The following is a 16,776-nucleotide window of genomic DNA, read 5'->3' on the forward strand; positions in this document are numbered from 1 at the left end:
AGTATTGGATTGGGTTGATTGGATCGGGTACACTTGCAGTTAAATGTTTATGAGGGATATAAAATATACTAAACATAGCAACATCATTCAGAGCATTCAGCAGGACAAACCTTCTCAAAGTGGCAATGCAGACAGTGGTATAATGCCCAGTTAAGATACAGAGCAGAAGTATTGTACTTTCAACATGTAACCTTCCTCTGTTGCTGAAACTGTAAGGCAGTATAAATATTTTTTTGATTGCAATGTAGTACGGCTTTTCATCAGATGACTGATTTCTTCTCGGTTTAAACAAAATGTACAACTTTAATTGAAATTAAACAAAAAAGCGTTTCAGTAAACTGACTAACAGAAACCAAAATGTGGTGCATGTGTGGAAAGAGTCTCACATGACGTGAAAATTGTCTTGCAGTATCTATTATTACAATATCGCAACAAAGCAGCAGTAGATACGTTTAAATATTGAACTGAAGAAGACTGTAGAAATCAAAGAGAAGAAGAGCAGGTGGATGGTAGGAGGCAGCAGCCGGGTATGGTCTCCCTGTGGAAACAGGTTGTGGCGAACGCAGCCTCTGTAACCTTTAACCTTCGTATTTCAGCCGAGGCATCACTCAAGCTTGAGCAGTTCCACATCAAATATAAGTGTGGCGTTCGGAGGGATGACCCCGGGGTGGCCTGTCGCTCCATAAGCCATATCTGGTGTGCAGGTGATTTTAGCCCTCTGGCCCAGGCTCATCTGAAGCACAGGAGAAGAATAAAAACAGGAATGAGTATGGTGTTTTTTTCCCATGTTATCCCATACAAGCTCCCACTCAACCAAAGTATTTTTACTTATTTTGGCTGATAAATTACGACAACTTGTCAGACTTTCCTTGCCACTGTTGCCAAGTGCTTACTCATGTGGGAATGTTGGGTCTCTTTAAAATGAAACCTGAAGAGTATGGTTAAGACCTGCTCTACGTGTAAAGTGCCTTGAGATGACTTGTTGTGATTTGGTGCTATACAAATAAAGATTAATTGATTGATTGACTTTGCAGGCTTGTTCAGGCCATGTCTGATTAATGTCTCGTCGTTCTATTCAAGTATCCCAGTAGACCTTGACGGTGCGACAGTGAGTCAACATGCACAATAACAGATCCCTGACACCCAAAGCAGCTCATGAAATTTAGCCATCATTCATTTTGATTGTTTACACCTGTACTTTTTCCTTCAGCCACGTGACATGACCACACCAAATTACATAATAGCGTGATTTCTTATTTTATTTTGTATTAGTTTGTTCATTTTTATTCATTTAGTATTAAAAAAACAACAAACAGAGATGTTTAACTATATAGTAAGATAAGAAAAACAGCATAGTGAACATTGTCTTTATTTTATTTATTTGCAATTTCAAGTGCAGATTGTTTTGGTGGTGACATTGGTGATTTCAACAGTATTCAAACAGCATTGCATTTACATTTGCAATTTGAAGCTGGACTGCATTTCTGTCATTAGACAATTCAAACACAGATGACAGGCGATAAGCAAACACTGACATTATGCAAAGGATCATGTAAGTCTGATAGCTTCTTACATTAAAGTTATTACACAATAATACAGCTTTGACAAGAATACTTAACTGGTTAGTCTAATCTCTCTAAATATCACACTTGAATAGGGCTGAGTATCAGTACTCTGTACATTTCAGGTATTGACTGAAATAACCAAGTAGCAAAACTTTTCCAGGTGATACCAGCATTTGATTCTTTTTGTACCCAAATCTAAAAAAAAAAATCCATTAGAATGGTTTTTCATGCCGCCAATTACTGCAAGCGTTCTTTGATTTAATGTGACAGGTGATTGGCTCTCTACCTCAGCAGCTCCAACCCATACAATCTGTGGTAGGTCAGCACCCTGAGATGACACCAAATGTTTGAAAGTATAACTATGCTATGCTACAGGCATGTTGAACAGAGTAGGAAAAAAAGTATCAAATGAAGTACTCTATTGGTATCAGTATCACTTTGAAGGTACTGATGCTGGCACTGGTATCAAATCCTTTTTTTTTTAAACAATGCCCCAATGCCCATCCCTACATTTGAACTACCACCTGAGGTAACATGGCCTGAATTATTCATAGCAACAAAGCAAAAAGGTCAAATAAGGACTATGTAAACTTTTTCCTCTTACCTGTGCTACTCCTTCTTCCCAGCCTTTAATAACCTCCATTCGTCCAATCTTGAACTTGAAGGGCTTGTTCCTATCTCGAGAAGAGTCAAACTTTTTTCCATTCTGCAACATACCTGCCAAAGACAAATTACATGTTTTTATGGTTATTTTTTCAATTTTGTATGGTTACTGTTGCTTTTATTGTATTTGCACTGTACCTAATCTCAACACAGCATTGTTATTTTCCACAGTGTGATGCCAGATCAATGAGTACCTTTCCTTCAGTCACTAATGTTTTGGACTGAGTCTTTTTAAGATTAAAGGCTTGAGGAAACATTGGCTCCGATTGAAGGAATTATTCTGCTGGGTCTTCTTATCATGATCTTTGGGTCTGTTTCAATTATCCAAATGAACAAAGGGAATGTGAATCAGGAATCATTGGCCTGGTTTAGTGAATTATTTTTAAAGTTAACTAGGCCATTGCTTGCCAGTATCTAGACCACAGGGAAGAAAAGGATAACAAAGGCGGTGCAGTGCGGGACTATTCTCCTTCAGAACACTGACCGACCATTCAGGCATGATAATAACATTGGGGCTAAATACCAAAGGCACAGAGACACTGGCCCCACTTCATTAGTCGTCTTAACATGCCCTCCTTGACTTCCCCTTGCCACTTTCGCTTGAGGGACTCCAAGCTGGCATCTGAAGAAATGCTGTTACTCTGATAACTCATGTAAACTCATTGACCCTTTATACAGTGAACAGAGACAGCCAACAACAGACTTTGTAGACTTTGGGACAGGTTGTAATTTTCTGTAAACCAAGATTTCCATTTTCCAACACAGGGCACCAAAAATACAAAGAAGATAGCATATCATCTTTACCATATCACCATATCATCAACATGAATTTAACTAATTTGTGCCATATGATCAATCTTAATCTGGGTTAAGACACCAATATTTAAGATTTTCTTCCTTGTTAACATCCTAAATGTATACCTAGCTCTATGAAAGAATTCATGTAGTCAATTTATAAAAATTAAAGTGGCCATATGTAAGTAATATATTCCAAGTAATCATAAAATGGCCCTGATATCACACCAGACATTAAGGAATCATGTTAATTTCAAACACTGATATCAATGACAGTAGTAGTCCAGCCAGATTATTAACATTTGAAAAGCTCAGTTGCAGCCCACAAGTAATGTTTATGTTGTCATTCTGTGTTTTGGCCTGATGCGCCACCCACCACCTATCTACCAATCACAAAGTCAGTAGCTTTTCAGCATCCAGGTTGCCAGTTGCCACTGAGCTGCAGCTAGGAACACTGCAGATAATGTCTGATGTTACAAAACCAAAACAGCCTTATGACTCTCAAATATGTTGTAACAATTTGAGAAACAAAACAAGGGTATGTATAGGAGATGCCTTTGAAACATGGAGACGGCTGAAAAGTTACGGAGTCAGACAACTCTACGCCGCTGTCTCCGTCACACAGGAGAGGAGCAGCTAACTCACTGTGTGTGTGTGTGTGTGTGAGATGGTGACAGTCTGTTCAATGCGGGGATACTAAACTTTATTCCGCCTCCCTGTTGTTTATAAAAGTTCAAAACACTGAATGGAGGACAGAGTTGCTCCGTCAGAGAGCGGCTACAAGACGATGTTGTGTTAACTGTGGTGGAGTGAGGTAGAGAGGATGAAGAGGGAGGGAGCAGTGACAGTAAGAAGCCGGTGAATTAGATCAATAACACGTTATTTTCTGATTGTTTCACAGTGGTTACGTTCAACAATGAGTAACATACGCATTAGTCGTCAACTTACACTGCCACTCCATGACGCCTGCAAATGAGACGTATTCTCCCGGAATCTAGAGTGAACGAGCAAGACCCTAGAGAGTGACAGCACGTGTGTGTGTTTGTGTGACTATAAATGCAGCGTGTGTGTGAGCAAAGCGTCCTTATTCCCCCGCCCCGGGCCCCGGACAGACACCTAGTGTTAAACCCCCCGCCCCCCACCACCCCGGAATAGACCTCCCTGAAATTACTTTCTGCAGGTTGGGATGCCTGATTGTGGGTTGCGTCCTCACTCCGCATTGTGTATGTTGCGCTCGTCTCACGCGCGTGCAGGGTCACATCCAACCCGCGTGACCGTCAACTCTGGGAGGAGGGGGCGAGGAGTGACATGCTCTCTCCAGTGTTTTGAACGTGGGCTGCAGTACCATTTCTAAATGCTTGGTGTCAGAGTTACATACTTGAACTTTAAGTGACTGACAATTTATCATGAGAAATAAATAAAATAATCTGGTTGTGTTAATCCAATAGTTAAAATCCAAATAATTTTATGTATTAATCTGATGAAATAATTTAATTTAATTTAATTTTGTACATTAGCCAAAAGCAAATTCAATTTTGGTTACTTTATCACTAAGTGGAAGATGCACTAATATTAATAATAGGGAAATTCAATGAGTCATTAATCCATATCCCTCACCCCCAGTATTAACAGCTTTTTAAACCTGGTTACCAGTCTTTCAGCTGGAAGTCAAACAAAAAAAAAATCTCACAACCACCACTAGCGTTTTCGAGGTAATACTGTGTTGATTTATCTTTTCTCTGTAGTAATTCAGTGAGTGTGAATACTTGGCATTTAAAGTTGTGTGTTAACTAAAGTTTACTAATGGTGTCGGGCTCATCTAGTCGGATGAATGTTGGTACTGTACTGCTTCTCTCATTTCATTCCCCCCTAAACTTAGTAGGTCCTTCATTTCCAAGAATCACAGTAGCCCAGATATCGGTGGTCTGGGCTCGGTCCAGCCACGGAGTCATCAAGTGCACACCCCAAAGCGAATACCACCTGCTTCAGGTCATCTGGGTAGCAGTGATGGGAAAGCTTTCTTGTATCAACTGCAGAAAAGTGGGTACAGTATTCAGGCAGGAAATATTGATGAGCAATGTTTGTTGGTGGGAAGCCAGCGAGGGATCATATCTTGGGGCGTGGCACTAATACCTCCTAGTAGTTGGTTGGAGTGTCTGTTCAGCAGAGGGGTTGTCAGCAACAGGGACTGTGGTTCACACTGGCAACTGGTCAAAACCAGTTTGGAGAAATAAAACTAAAAAACAGCACCTGATAAGTGTTTCCTGTGGAAAAATACACAGTCCTAGAGAGAGAGGGGGATGGATTCCAATATTTCACTAACTGACAGCAGGAAATATAGATTACACAGTGTATAATGAAAGGTAGGTCAAATTTCACTGTTGTGCTTCACAATGCAGCACTTCCCACATAAAGATAACATACATGTGGACTGTATCTTGCAGGAAAGCAGAAAACATCCAAAACTAATCCTAGACCCCTGCTTGTATCACTGCTCCGTTATCACTCTCTGGATAAGCATGGGTGGGGTCTGAAAAAAGAAAGCCAGACCCGTCCCTTCCTGACGCTGGCTCCGAAGCTCTCTCCCCTGATGAGAAGCTTTTTACTTGGTTGTGCTGCAAAAAGCTGGAGTGCACAAGGGGGTGGGGATATTTTTACTCCGTTTACTGTATCCTGTCTCGCCCCTCGTCTAGGATGGCTGCCAGCACGACAACCCCTTGGCCCGAGCGTGGATGAAATGAGATGGGTGTAAAGCTATCTGTCTACGACAAACTTGTATGTGTTGCTGCAGTTCACAGCTGCTCAATGGAAAGAATAAAATCTTGCTCAGGCTTCACTAATATATCGAGTGTAACGAACTGGGAATAGGTGAGATTCTGAGTCCGGTGGGATTCGCTTGGTAATTATTCATTCGCCATGTAGCCGCTGTCGTATTTCTCCTCATAGTCCTGTCCCATCGTCTCTATGAAGAATATAAGCCGTGTCAAACACCCAGACAACTCAATATTCAACAAAGTGTGATGATTAGAACGACGTTAGGTCTTTATATCCATACTCAGGAGACATATTTCAGCAGCGGATTCCAGAAGCTCAAACTGAATTAAAAGCTGCATGACAACTCTTTCTTCCACACTAAAATGAAAGCACTGAACACTTCTCACGGCATTCAATCACAACATTATCCCTCAGAGGGCCAGTTTGGCAATTCCTGACATACAACCCGGTGTTCCACTCCACAGTATCTATTTCTGTGCCACACACTAAGTGCCATTAGGTTTCCACTTCAGCACGTTTCATGGTGAAGTGTGGAGTTCAAACATGGTAAGGAATGACATCCACATTTAGGCATGAGATCACATCCAGTGAGCCTGTTGCCTCCAAAGCTCACACGACTTATCAATGGAGGTGCTGTTTATCGTCATGGCCAAGTTTCATAACTTTGTCAGTTATAGAAACCTGCATGCTGCTGCTGCTGTAGTTTCTCTTCATACTGACTGATAAAAGATCTGATACCAGTTCCTTCCTCTAATGAAGGCCTGAAAGAGTAGTTTGTGACTGCAATGGCTCAGACTGTCTCACAAATAGTGCAAGAAATCCCCCCCTAACATCTCTCTTCAAATTCATTATGTCCCTGATTGAGTCAATTTATTTGGGCTGCCTCTTATTAATCGTTTGATTATGATTATGAAATGTTTTTTTTGTCTACATAATCCCACAAATGTTTATCCTAAATTACTTAAAATCTGAACTCAAGGTCTATCTATTTCATTTTAGCAAACTCCATCTGCTCAGGATAACTGCGAGGACGCCTAAGCTAAATTAAGATTAAATAAAAAAGCAAGTCCAGTGAAAAAGAATCAGAGAGCAAAATAATAACACTACTCAGTCCAGCTTGACCCACACCAGGCAGCTATTCTGTGTGACACAGCTCTGAGATGTGCTGCTGATAGAGCTGCTGCTCTGCCAACACACTGCCAGTCAGGCTTGACAGAAACAAGAATGTGTGTGAAAGAGTGAGCAGCTTTTCTAATTATTTTGTCCTGCCAGTTACATGAAGCCAGAGCTCAGCCTCGTGGCAATGACTACTTGCCTAATTTGGGAAACCACAACTCTCACCAGAGTCAAAGGAGGGTCATCACACACACACACACACACACACACACACACACAAACACGAGAGTGAGTGTCTGTGTGCTCTGGCATGTGTGCGCGTGTGTCTGCGTGGTTCGAATCCCAGGGGTGAAAGTGAAGACCAAAAAGGCATTGCAGTGAGTGTGTGTCTGTGTGTGTGTGTGTGAGTAGAGGCCGCCTAATGTTAAATGCTGGGAACAGAGTGGTTTCAAATCCCATTACGTTTTAGAAAATCATTTCTCGCTTTACCCTTATCTTCACTCCTCTATCTGGAAAACTAATACCAAGGAAGGGTGCAGTGTGGGGTTCTGTGCTAATAGTCAGCTTGATGACTCGGACAGGCTTATGTCTCATCTACTGCTCACCTCTATTACCGGAACTATCTCTATATAAGATCTCAAAGTAATGTTGTCGTGGAGCTTTTAAATAAAACAGTGTCTACCTTTACATTGCACTGGCCTGTGGAGTAAAATTGGAGGTCATTGTTCATTCAGCTTTTTAACAACTGACTGATTATAAGGGTGCTACAGGTGCATGCATGCTTTACTGTGAGGCACATATTTTATCTCGTATAACTAATTACAGAGCAAATCCTCTAATTTCATCTTTGATAACAACATTCTTCCCCTAATCTTGCGGCTTGTGTTCACCACTGCGGCCTTATGTTCCCACGGTGTGCAGCTCCACTCCTAAATAACGCTTCATGTTTTCTATCTACCCACTGCAAACGCCCCCCCCCCCCCCCCCCCCCCTCCCGATACAACATATTTATAGCACTTTTTGTGTTCTGTGAGCAAGGTCCTTGCTTCGGCTTTACTCTGTTTTTTTTTTTTTTGCGTGCCACCACTGCCAAAATACCAGGAGCTTATGGATAAATCCTGTGAGTCGAAGAGGAAAAGCGAAAAGAGAGATAGGAGAGGGAGGACTTTGATGAAACATATTGAAAGAGAAATCTGTCTGCACTAAGAGTGCCGAGGTCACTTTGAAAAACCACAGAGGCCATTCCCAGGCTCTAGGACATCCTGGTGTTAAAGGATATCGTTACACAGGACACTGTAACCAATTTGTTCCATTTGGGGAAGTGATAACTTTGGGGAAGCTGCTGTTAATGGTATGATTGTCGCCATGGAGCAAAGGAAATAAAAGGCAGAAAAAGCAAGGACTGAATGCAATACACGCATCGTAGAATCGGGTGAGGTGCTGATGGATATTAAGACTTATTACCAACGAAACAATGGCAGTTAAATGAAAATGGGGCTGCCAGCCAATAAGCGATTAACTACCAAACCCTCCCTGTGCAGGACTGAGATATAGCTATCTCAAAAGACCGGCTTCACATGCCCAGATGTATCATTTCCAATTACTGCATAATTTGTTACTGCAGTGGCTGATCTCTGCAAGGATCAAGCCCGAGGGGAAATCTGATTACTTTTTCCACAGTCCCAAAAAATGTTGAACAACACAACACTTGTTATCCAGAGTTGGCCTGTATCTGTCTGACTATAATCACACACGCTAGGGAGACAGATCTTCAGTTCTTCCATGAAAGCAAATATTATAAGCAAGTCAGTGAAGCCAAGCAATCAATTCAGTCACAGATTAAGACAATCATGTGAGCCCAATTCAAACGATAAAAGATGAAACTCCCAGCAACAGGAATTGGCTGTAAACTAGGGTGGGAAATTAACTTTTTAAAATATGAACATTTACTAGCCGCTGACAGCTAAATGTTCAAACCACTCAACAGTAAATCATTATTTCATATTATTACCAGCCACCTTCTTCTTTTACCAGCTGGAGACTAGTGCTAATTTCCCATCCTGCATGTACACATCTCTCCACTAAAGGAATGAATCTCGTATGTATGTATGTCCTTAGCATATCTCTTGCACCATTCGTCTGGTCAACTCCAAACTTGGCGGGTGTCTGACTGGGACCAAACGAGTGTCCAGTGTGAAGTTATTGGGATGAGTGCTTCTTCTTCTGCCTGTGGAGTCAACGAGCAGAAATAGAGACAGCGCCACTCTGCCACTGGAACCCACCCACACTGTGGTCAGTATTGCTGGACACTGCAATACACATTTGATTGGCAGCAGAATCAACCAATGAAAGGCTGTAAACTGCTTCCATGGTCCCACCTCAGATAAGTCTCACCAGTGAAGTTTCTGCCTGGATTAAAACCACTTAATAAACTAAATCATTACTGTTTTAATTGGTACATTTGTCAATTGATATAATCACATGCAGTTCTCGGAAATAATAAACGATTGGCATGACTTACACAGGCACCGCATTACTGCACAATAAATTCAACAGTACCCACACACTTGAGTCACACCTGTGTACTGATACCACAGAGCGTGCAGTAGCATTTGTAACTATGTAATAAACCATGCGATTCTCAGACAGACAGATGACATGTGAACTAGGTTTTGTTTACTTTCTGTCTGACCTAGTTGTCTGGACTGCCAACCCCGGGGCACTGAACAACCCAAATTTATTTCTCAAATGTCTCAGCGTCTTACTGCCCCACCTCAAAATTGAGCAATCTGACAAGAGACAAGCATGAAAAAGAAAGCATATGTGAGCACAGAGGAGTATTGGCCAAAACAAAGGGTAGTAAAGCTGACGATAGAGGAACTAAACCAAAACTGGATCTTTATACAATGATAAAAACTGAATATGGTATGTAGAATTTTATAGAATTTGCCTAAAAAGCAAAGATCGCTATGTGCACAGCTGAGATCTGGTATTTTACCTCTGACTGTTGAAAATAGACAGTATGTGTTGTCTAAATGAGAGAAAATAAGTTAAATTTTTCTACTGTCTTTTTTTATTATCAACTGCAACTACTTTGTTTAGTAAGACAAAAATAGATATTGATTTTGTAAATGTGGATGATGCACAAAGACTGAGTTGACTGTTCATGTATGAAACATAAATTAGCCAGTTCTCTGTAGAAAGCCTGGAAGAAGAAGTAAAAAAAAAAAAAACCTCTTTATCAAGACAATTCATCGGTATGCAACTTCATGTGAAAAGTTCAACTGGGATTTTAGTTTTTTTTCCCTTGATATATTCAATACCAGAAGCTGTACGTTTTTACACAATAGTGGTATCTTGTAAACCCAAATTGGATGGACCAAATGTTTGGCATGACACACTAATGGAAATAAAACTAAACTAAGTATGTGGGTGGTGCAACCTCTCAAATACAACTGGAGGCTAAATGCTCATTTTAATCAAAATCAAATTAATAATTATGGGGTGTGGTGGCATCTCCGCATTTTGATCTTTTAAAACTGTAAGTGATACACAGGTGAATACATGTTTTATAAATGAGTGTACTGTACCAGCGTCAAAGTGAGTCATGTTGTGCCACAGATATTGACAAAAACACACACACACACACACCGGGACATTATTTCCTCCCACAGCAACGGGGAAGGAAGGATGCCAAAAACAAAGAAAGAAGTCAGTTACCTATGTAATGAACAACACATGTCTGACCCTTCTTTGGAAATGTTCTTCCTGTTGAGAAAAACAAGAGAAAAAGTGTGTTACTGTGTGTTTTGTATATGTGTCATACTTAATAACAATGGCTGGGTTAGGGGTGGGTGAAGTGTTGTGTTTCTGGCAGGAATGCCAACCCCTCTTTTTGCCTGCAGACATAATGTAATCAGATACACTTTTAGTCTCATCCTCAAACCAGTAGTAGGCTAAAATACATTTCACATATTATATGTTTTCCATTTTCTATTATACATATCACAGAATGAAACAGGACTTTAGAGCTTTTTAGTTTTGCCTCACTTATTGTAATTTACTGACAAATCTCAGTTGTATTATTCCCAATGCGGATTAACCTTGGCAGAGTCATTCAACAGCAAGTATGGAGAGCTCTAGAAAGATGATGAATAAATAACACAGTAAAAATATACTGTGTTGAAATTATTTTTGGCTTTACAGACAGACAGACAGACAGATCCTTATAACACCCAGAATGCTATTTTTTACCTTAACTATCTATCTAACAAGTTCATAATCTTACCACACACATATTTTTAGTGTGTGTGTTGTATACATTATTTTGACATTTCAGCAGTTTTTTTGTTTTTGTTTTTTTTTTTGGCCGGCTTTATGGGGAGCAAGCGAGCCCCACCACTACCACCACCGCCTCCTCCACCTCCACCACCACCACAGCCGCCGCCACCCCCGCATTAAAGCATGCACAAGCGAATAAATGAACTTACCATCACCGGGGGATATTGTTTCGACTTCCACGCCCATGGTTGTGCTACTTTTCGAAGATTAACCCTGGCGCATACAGCCTTGGACAGCCAATGTTACCCGTTTAGCGGTGACAAGTCGGGCTTTATCGGTGGAAACCATGCATTCACCGACCACTACCGACCACTACCGACCCGTAGCTCTCTGCACTACCGTCGACACAAAGATATTTTCCTGTTTGTAGCGCGGCGGCGTCGAGATCTTCAACTGCCTCACGTACGTCGTCTTCAGCTTTGAGCTAATTAAAATAGCCCGTGTCCTTAATTTGTAAATGAATACATCAACTAGTATTTATTCTAGTTTAATTTATATTGTTTGGTGGTTACATTCTTTATCAGAGTTACTATTTTAGTTCATTTAACTTGCAAAAGGATTTGACATTTAACCGTACAAGCAGCGCCCTCAAGCGGGCAAAATTAGTTAAAAAAAAAAGGTTATTATAGTTCAACTACATATCCCACAATGCACTTATATCGTCAGTAAGTTTTGCTTCCAGGTCAAGTAGAAACGAGCATTGGAGGCACATTTTAACCGGATAAATGTGAATTAATGGTTGGGAAATCCATTCTCAGTGTTCAACAAGGATTCTTCATGCTATGTTTGAGGTTTAATAAGGTATGCTTAGAGTGAGTGTGTTTGTTTTTGCTTGCTATATGTAAAGGACAAGTTCGCATTAACTAAAAGCATGTCATGATTTTCTGTGAGTTTTATATTGGGAAGTGAACTGTCTCATTATGTTTAAAACCTCATTTCAGTCACACATGTAATATACCTTTATAACCTCCTCTGGCTGTAATGAATGTGGGGTTATTTTCTCCTTCTGCTCTCTGTGTTTCGGGAGGGGACGACATACTTTTGAGTACTTTTAGTGATGCAGTGTCACCTGAGTGCTGGCATGAGACACTCCCACTTAATAGTTAGTTAATGCGCTGAGGTCCTGACAGTACCAGTGTGTTGTTAAGGTCATTCATGTAAGCAGCTATAACTGTTCGTCACCACTGCCTCAGCTCAGGGAGAGGATTAAGGCAGGTACTTGGAAGGAGACACAAGAGAAGCTTTTGCTATTCTTAATCTGCATAGGTAGCAATAGCTACTCTTGTGTGAGACCCATTCAGATCAGATACAGATCTATGCCATCAATGATAACTTTTTGAGTCATATTTTCCCTTTTTTTTTTTTTGCTCCAGCTTCTTCATACCTGCCAGGATGGATCTTGGTAAGGCAAAGCTGCTTAGGACAGGACTCAACACTCTACATCAAGCCATCCATCCCCTGCACGGGATAGCATGGACAGACGGCAAGCAGGTCTGCCTGACATCGCTCTACTTCGTCAATGGCGAGGTGAAATTCGGGGACACCAACGTTATCGGGCAGTTTGAGCATGTCTTCGGACTCTCCTGGGGCCCGCTGTGCTGCTCGGACTCCCCTGCTTTGTTGGCTGTTCAGCACAAGAAACATGTTACCGTCTGGCAACTGCAGCTCAGTGCTCTGGAGCATAACAAGCTGCTGTGCACTCAGACCTGTGAGATGAGTGAGCCTTTCCCTTTGCTCTCCCAAGGCTGTGTTTGGCATCCAAAGCAGGACATGTTGGCTATACTTACTAAGAGGGACACTTCTGTGCTGTTTTCTGTCAGAGTGGACAACAGGAGAATCAAAGCAGAAATCAAAGGTAGTGGGCTTATCCACTGTGCTTGCTGGACTAAAGATGGCACACGCCTTGTGGTGGCTATAGGCAGTGCTCTTCACTCCTACATCTGGAATGATATCCAGAAGAGCCTGGTGGCCTGCTCCTTCTGCCCCATCTTTGATGTGGGAGGCTACATCTGTGCCATCGAGACCACGGGGGAAGCTCAGGTAGCTGTGGCTACAGAGCTGCCTTTAGATAAAATCTGTGGGTTAAATGCAGGCATGGCTTTCGACATGCCGACAGAGACGGAGTCGGTGCAAGGCCACGGCTCACAGTCAGATGAAGATAGCATTCATGACTCAAGAAGAAGATCGTTTGAGTCGGACAGGTGTTTTATGCCCAGTTCAGGCCCTTTAGACCTCACCCACCTCCTGGCAAGGCACCGTCGCTCAGACCCTAGCCCCCTTATTAACCTGCGTCGCAGAGACACTATGACAGGTTCGGGCCAGGACTCCTCACACCTCATCCTGGTCACGTATGAGCGTAAAGTCACTACCACTCGCAAAGTCAGTATCCCTGGGGTTTTGGTCCCAGACATTGTGGCTTTTGATCCACGTGGATCCACTGTTGCGGTAGCTTCCAACACATGCAACATGGTGCTTGTGTACTGTATTACAGCTTCAGCCATGCCTAACATCCAGCAGATCTCTCTGCAGACGAACGAGAGGCCCAAAGGGGTCTGCTTTCTCAGTGACAAGATGCTGCTGATGATGGTGGGCAGACAGAAGTCCAATGACCCTGCCTTCCTCCCATCTTCCAACACAGATAAATATATACTTCGTCTTATAGCCAAAGAGTTGATATACGATGGAGAGACTCCTATCACACCATCCCCCTCTGTTCACAACCCTGAGTCTACTTCTAATGTCTGCGCACGGATTAGGAGGCACTCAGAGCACCTATCTAGGGATGACAGGGAGCGCACAGGGATAAAGGAGTTGGTGTTGCCTGGAGGGGGGGTGATTCGTTCGCCAGGGAACAGACGCAGGCTAGTGGAGGAGGTGAAGAGCACTGAGCCAAGCCCCACCACCAGCTCTGTAGACTTTGCTGACCGAGCATCAGATAGAGCCACATCCAGTGCCTCATCTATCACGGTTGAGAATTTCGATATGGACCACAGCAGCCGCATGATCAGCCTGGCAGTGGCTGGCCAGGCCAGCAGAGACTCTAGTCGGTGCAGTTCTCCACGCTTGGAGCAGTCGGACAAGCTCCACACAGAGTCAACGCTGCCTATGCATGAAAAGACACCCAACCCTGCCAGGGAGCGCTCGCTGGAGCAGCTCGTTCACAACATGGAGAGGCTTTTTAATCGCTTTGCAGATGTACAGCAGTGCCTGACAGATATCAGAGATTATACCCAAAATGGCAAGAAGGCCCTGACTGCCTACCCCAATGCCTGTGAACCCCCTTATGTCAATGTCACATGTCAGGTACAGTGTTACTCTACATTTTCTCTGTAGATAATTGTTGCATTATATATAACAGACAGTTCCAGTGTAGTAACCCTAGCTAATGAGGAAGAGATTCCCTCTGTTCGTCATTAGCAGCTTTTACTTGAGGGGCTTAAACAACTCAATCAGCTGCAATGTTCACTCTCAGGCTAAAACTGCTGTAATAGCTTTTACACACTGATTTATTCCTAAATCCTGCGGTTGTTTACTTTTTCCATCTTTGTGCAAATGCAGAAGCAGTTGTCAGAAAATGTGTTCATTGATGAGCGGAGGCCAGTGCTGCTGTGTGATGGCAAGTTGTGTCTGCGAGCCCTTCAAGACCTCTTCAACCTAACCATTGTCGAGATGATGTACGGTATGTGGAGCCTCATAAGTTTATGTCATATTGTTACGTCTTGAGAGTAAATGACATACTCCGCATCACATTTAAGACTTAACTGCCGCCAGTTTGATGCAGTTAAGAACCCAAAATAGCTTTGTCTTAACTAAGACTCCATATCTGCGCAGCCCTCTTAAATCATCTATGTTGCGTTGATTGAAGATTAAGCGTGTTGTGACAGGGAGTTTACAGGGTTGATATATTGAAACCACTTCAAGGAAACTCCTTCTAGGCTTCTTAGGAAGGTCCACCCCCTGAGTATTTTCAGCAGGCTTGTGAGTTGGGCTTCCCCTCAAAGGTCACGCAGATGTCATCAGTTACTCTTTTTTAATGTTCTAAACCTACAAATTACCCAGAATGCATTTTTTTCATTTATACATATTGTGTACAATAGTACAATCTTAAGACAACACGTTTCAGCATTGTTCTTATCTTAACATGCGTAAGCTATAATTGGAAGTGATTAAAAGCCTAGGTCAGATTACAAGGTTTTAAACAAAAGCAGCTTACCACCATTTAACATGGACATTGTTTTGTTGCCATTATAGCGAAGGCAGTCCTAAACTGGGTGTCACTGAATTTGTGACTGTGCACTTTTAACTCGCATTGATTAACTTCAACGGATACAATTTGATTTAGAGACTACAGTCTGGCTTACATTGAATTTCTTTGATGCTTAATTTGTTAGATAATGAAATGGAGCTCAGATGTGTAGAAGATTATGCTGAGCCAAGCATCTTCTGTTTTTTTGTTTTTTTTTCCCTTCAGGGCCATTGTGGATTGTACTTGTGGCAGATGCAGACGGCTTTGTCCCCCTGACATTTAAACCCAAAGAGGAGCTCACAGTGCGGAACGGGAAGCGGAAAACTAACCTGCGGGCCCCTGGGAGTCCAGACACCTCATGCCCATCTAGTCCAGCCCCCATCCAAAGCCCCAGCGGAACCACAGAGGCCTCTGTATAGTGCAGCCTAACACTCACCAAAATCTATGGATGTGATGCATCCATGCAGATAACCAAAACTAGATGTCAGATGTGTTTTTGTATGAATTGGAGAACATTAGTAATTGGAAAAGGAGCTGCCTATTCAGATGTGATGTTTACATGTTGCTGCTTTGAAAGAAATTATAACAACCCATGTTTTTGTTTTTATTTTGTTTTTTGACAAAATGCAATGCAGTTATGGTCTAATCCTTCATTAAAGCAAGACACCGATTGTAGTGCCATAGCACCAAAATTTGTTTTAAATAGTCTGAAGACATATTTTCAGTTTTATCTGATTGTTCCAATAACAATTATTCGAAATCCCTGGTAAAAAAAAAAAAAGAAAAGGCATAGGCTAATGATGTAAATGTTTTGTTTCTTTATTGGAGCTCTGCAGAAACCCTTACATGTGTGGAGATACAGTAAAGTCTATGTAAATCTGATTTTTATGCAAAATAGTCCAACTCAAATGTTACAAGTCTAAACTTAACCCCTTGAGGTATTTTACTTGTTGTCTAATATGTTCAGGAGAACACGGTTGAAGCACATTGTGTTGTCATATTATCAAGCGCAATAACACAACTGATCACTAGAGGGGGCAATACTCAACAGAAACCTTCCTGACAGTAAAGTGTTTGAAGATCTATGGAATACTGACTGTGTGTATCTTGTTTCAAGAAAATTCAATATTTTGGTAGCTTTTGGGATATTAAATTTGCATTAGTGTGCACTTTTTTGTATTATTTCACTTATTTCCATTTCCTCAGCAAAGAAACACAACACACACAAATGTACTCTGTCTAGAAACCAACCTCTACAACATTTATTCCCTTCAT

At 41.8% G+C, this 16,776-nt stretch overlaps 2 protein-coding genes across 2 annotated transcripts; one reads left to right on the plus strand and one right to left on the minus strand.

Annotated features, from left to right (window-relative positions):
* Window positions 1-344: 344 nt before the first annotated feature.
* On the minus strand, window positions 345-11,593 carry fkbp1b (FKBP prolyl isomerase 1B). The gene is made up of 4 exons (XM_053336616.1): window positions 11,405-11,593; window positions 10,635-10,682; window positions 2,170-2,282; window positions 345-733 (listed from the first exon to the last, which is right to left on the minus strand). Exons 1-4 carry the CDS (start codon window positions 11,439-11,441, stop codon window positions 605-607), a joined length of 327 nt encoding a protein of 108 aa, XP_053192591.1. The 5' UTR covers window positions 11,442-11,593; the 3' UTR covers window positions 345-604.
* Window positions 11,594-12,647: 1,054 nt separating this feature from the next.
* wdcp (WD repeat and coiled coil containing) lies at window positions 12,648-16,639 on the plus strand. Its single transcript, XM_053337071.1, has 3 exons — window positions 12,648-14,558; window positions 14,814-14,934; window positions 15,727-16,639. The coding sequence occupies exons 1-3, from the start codon at window positions 12,648-12,650 to the stop codon at window positions 15,918-15,920; spliced, it is 2,226 nt and encodes a 741-aa protein (XP_053193046.1). The 3' UTR covers window positions 15,921-16,639.
* Window positions 16,640-16,776: the final 137 nt, after the last annotated feature.

This window comes from Scomber japonicus, chromosome 17, assembly GCF_027409825.1.
Source record: "Scomber japonicus isolate fScoJap1 chromosome 17, fScoJap1.pri, whole genome shotgun sequence".
NCBI classification, from domain to species: domain Eukaryota; kingdom Metazoa; phylum Chordata; class Actinopteri; order Scombriformes; family Scombridae; genus Scomber; species Scomber japonicus.

Excerpts from the sequence above, each read along its gene's own strand:
- fkbp1b (XM_053336616.1), bottom strand. The coding sequence starts at position 11,441 with ATGGGCGTGGAAGTCGAAACAATATCCCCCGGTGATG. Across the intron at positions 2,283-10,634 it reads ATGTGTTGTTCATTACATAG|GTATGTTGCAGAATGGAAAA; the intron begins GTAACTGACTTC and ends TGTCTTTGGCAG. Across the intron at positions 734-2,169 it reads GGGAAGAAGGAGTAGCACAG|ATGAGCCTGGGCCAGAGGGC; the intron begins GTAAGAGGAAAA and ends CCTGTGCTTCAG.
- wdcp (XM_053337071.1), top strand. The coding sequence starts at position 12,648 with ATGGATCTTGGTAAGGCAAAGCTGCTTAGGACAGGACTCAACACTCTA. Across the intron at positions 14,559-14,813 it reads ATGTCAATGTCACATGTCAG|AAGCAGTTGTCAGAAAATGT; the intron begins GTACAGTGTTAC and ends GTGCAAATGCAG. Across the intron at positions 14,935-15,726 it reads CATTGTCGAGATGATGTACG|GGCCATTGTGGATTGTACTT; the intron begins GTATGTGGAGCC and ends TTTTCCCTTCAG.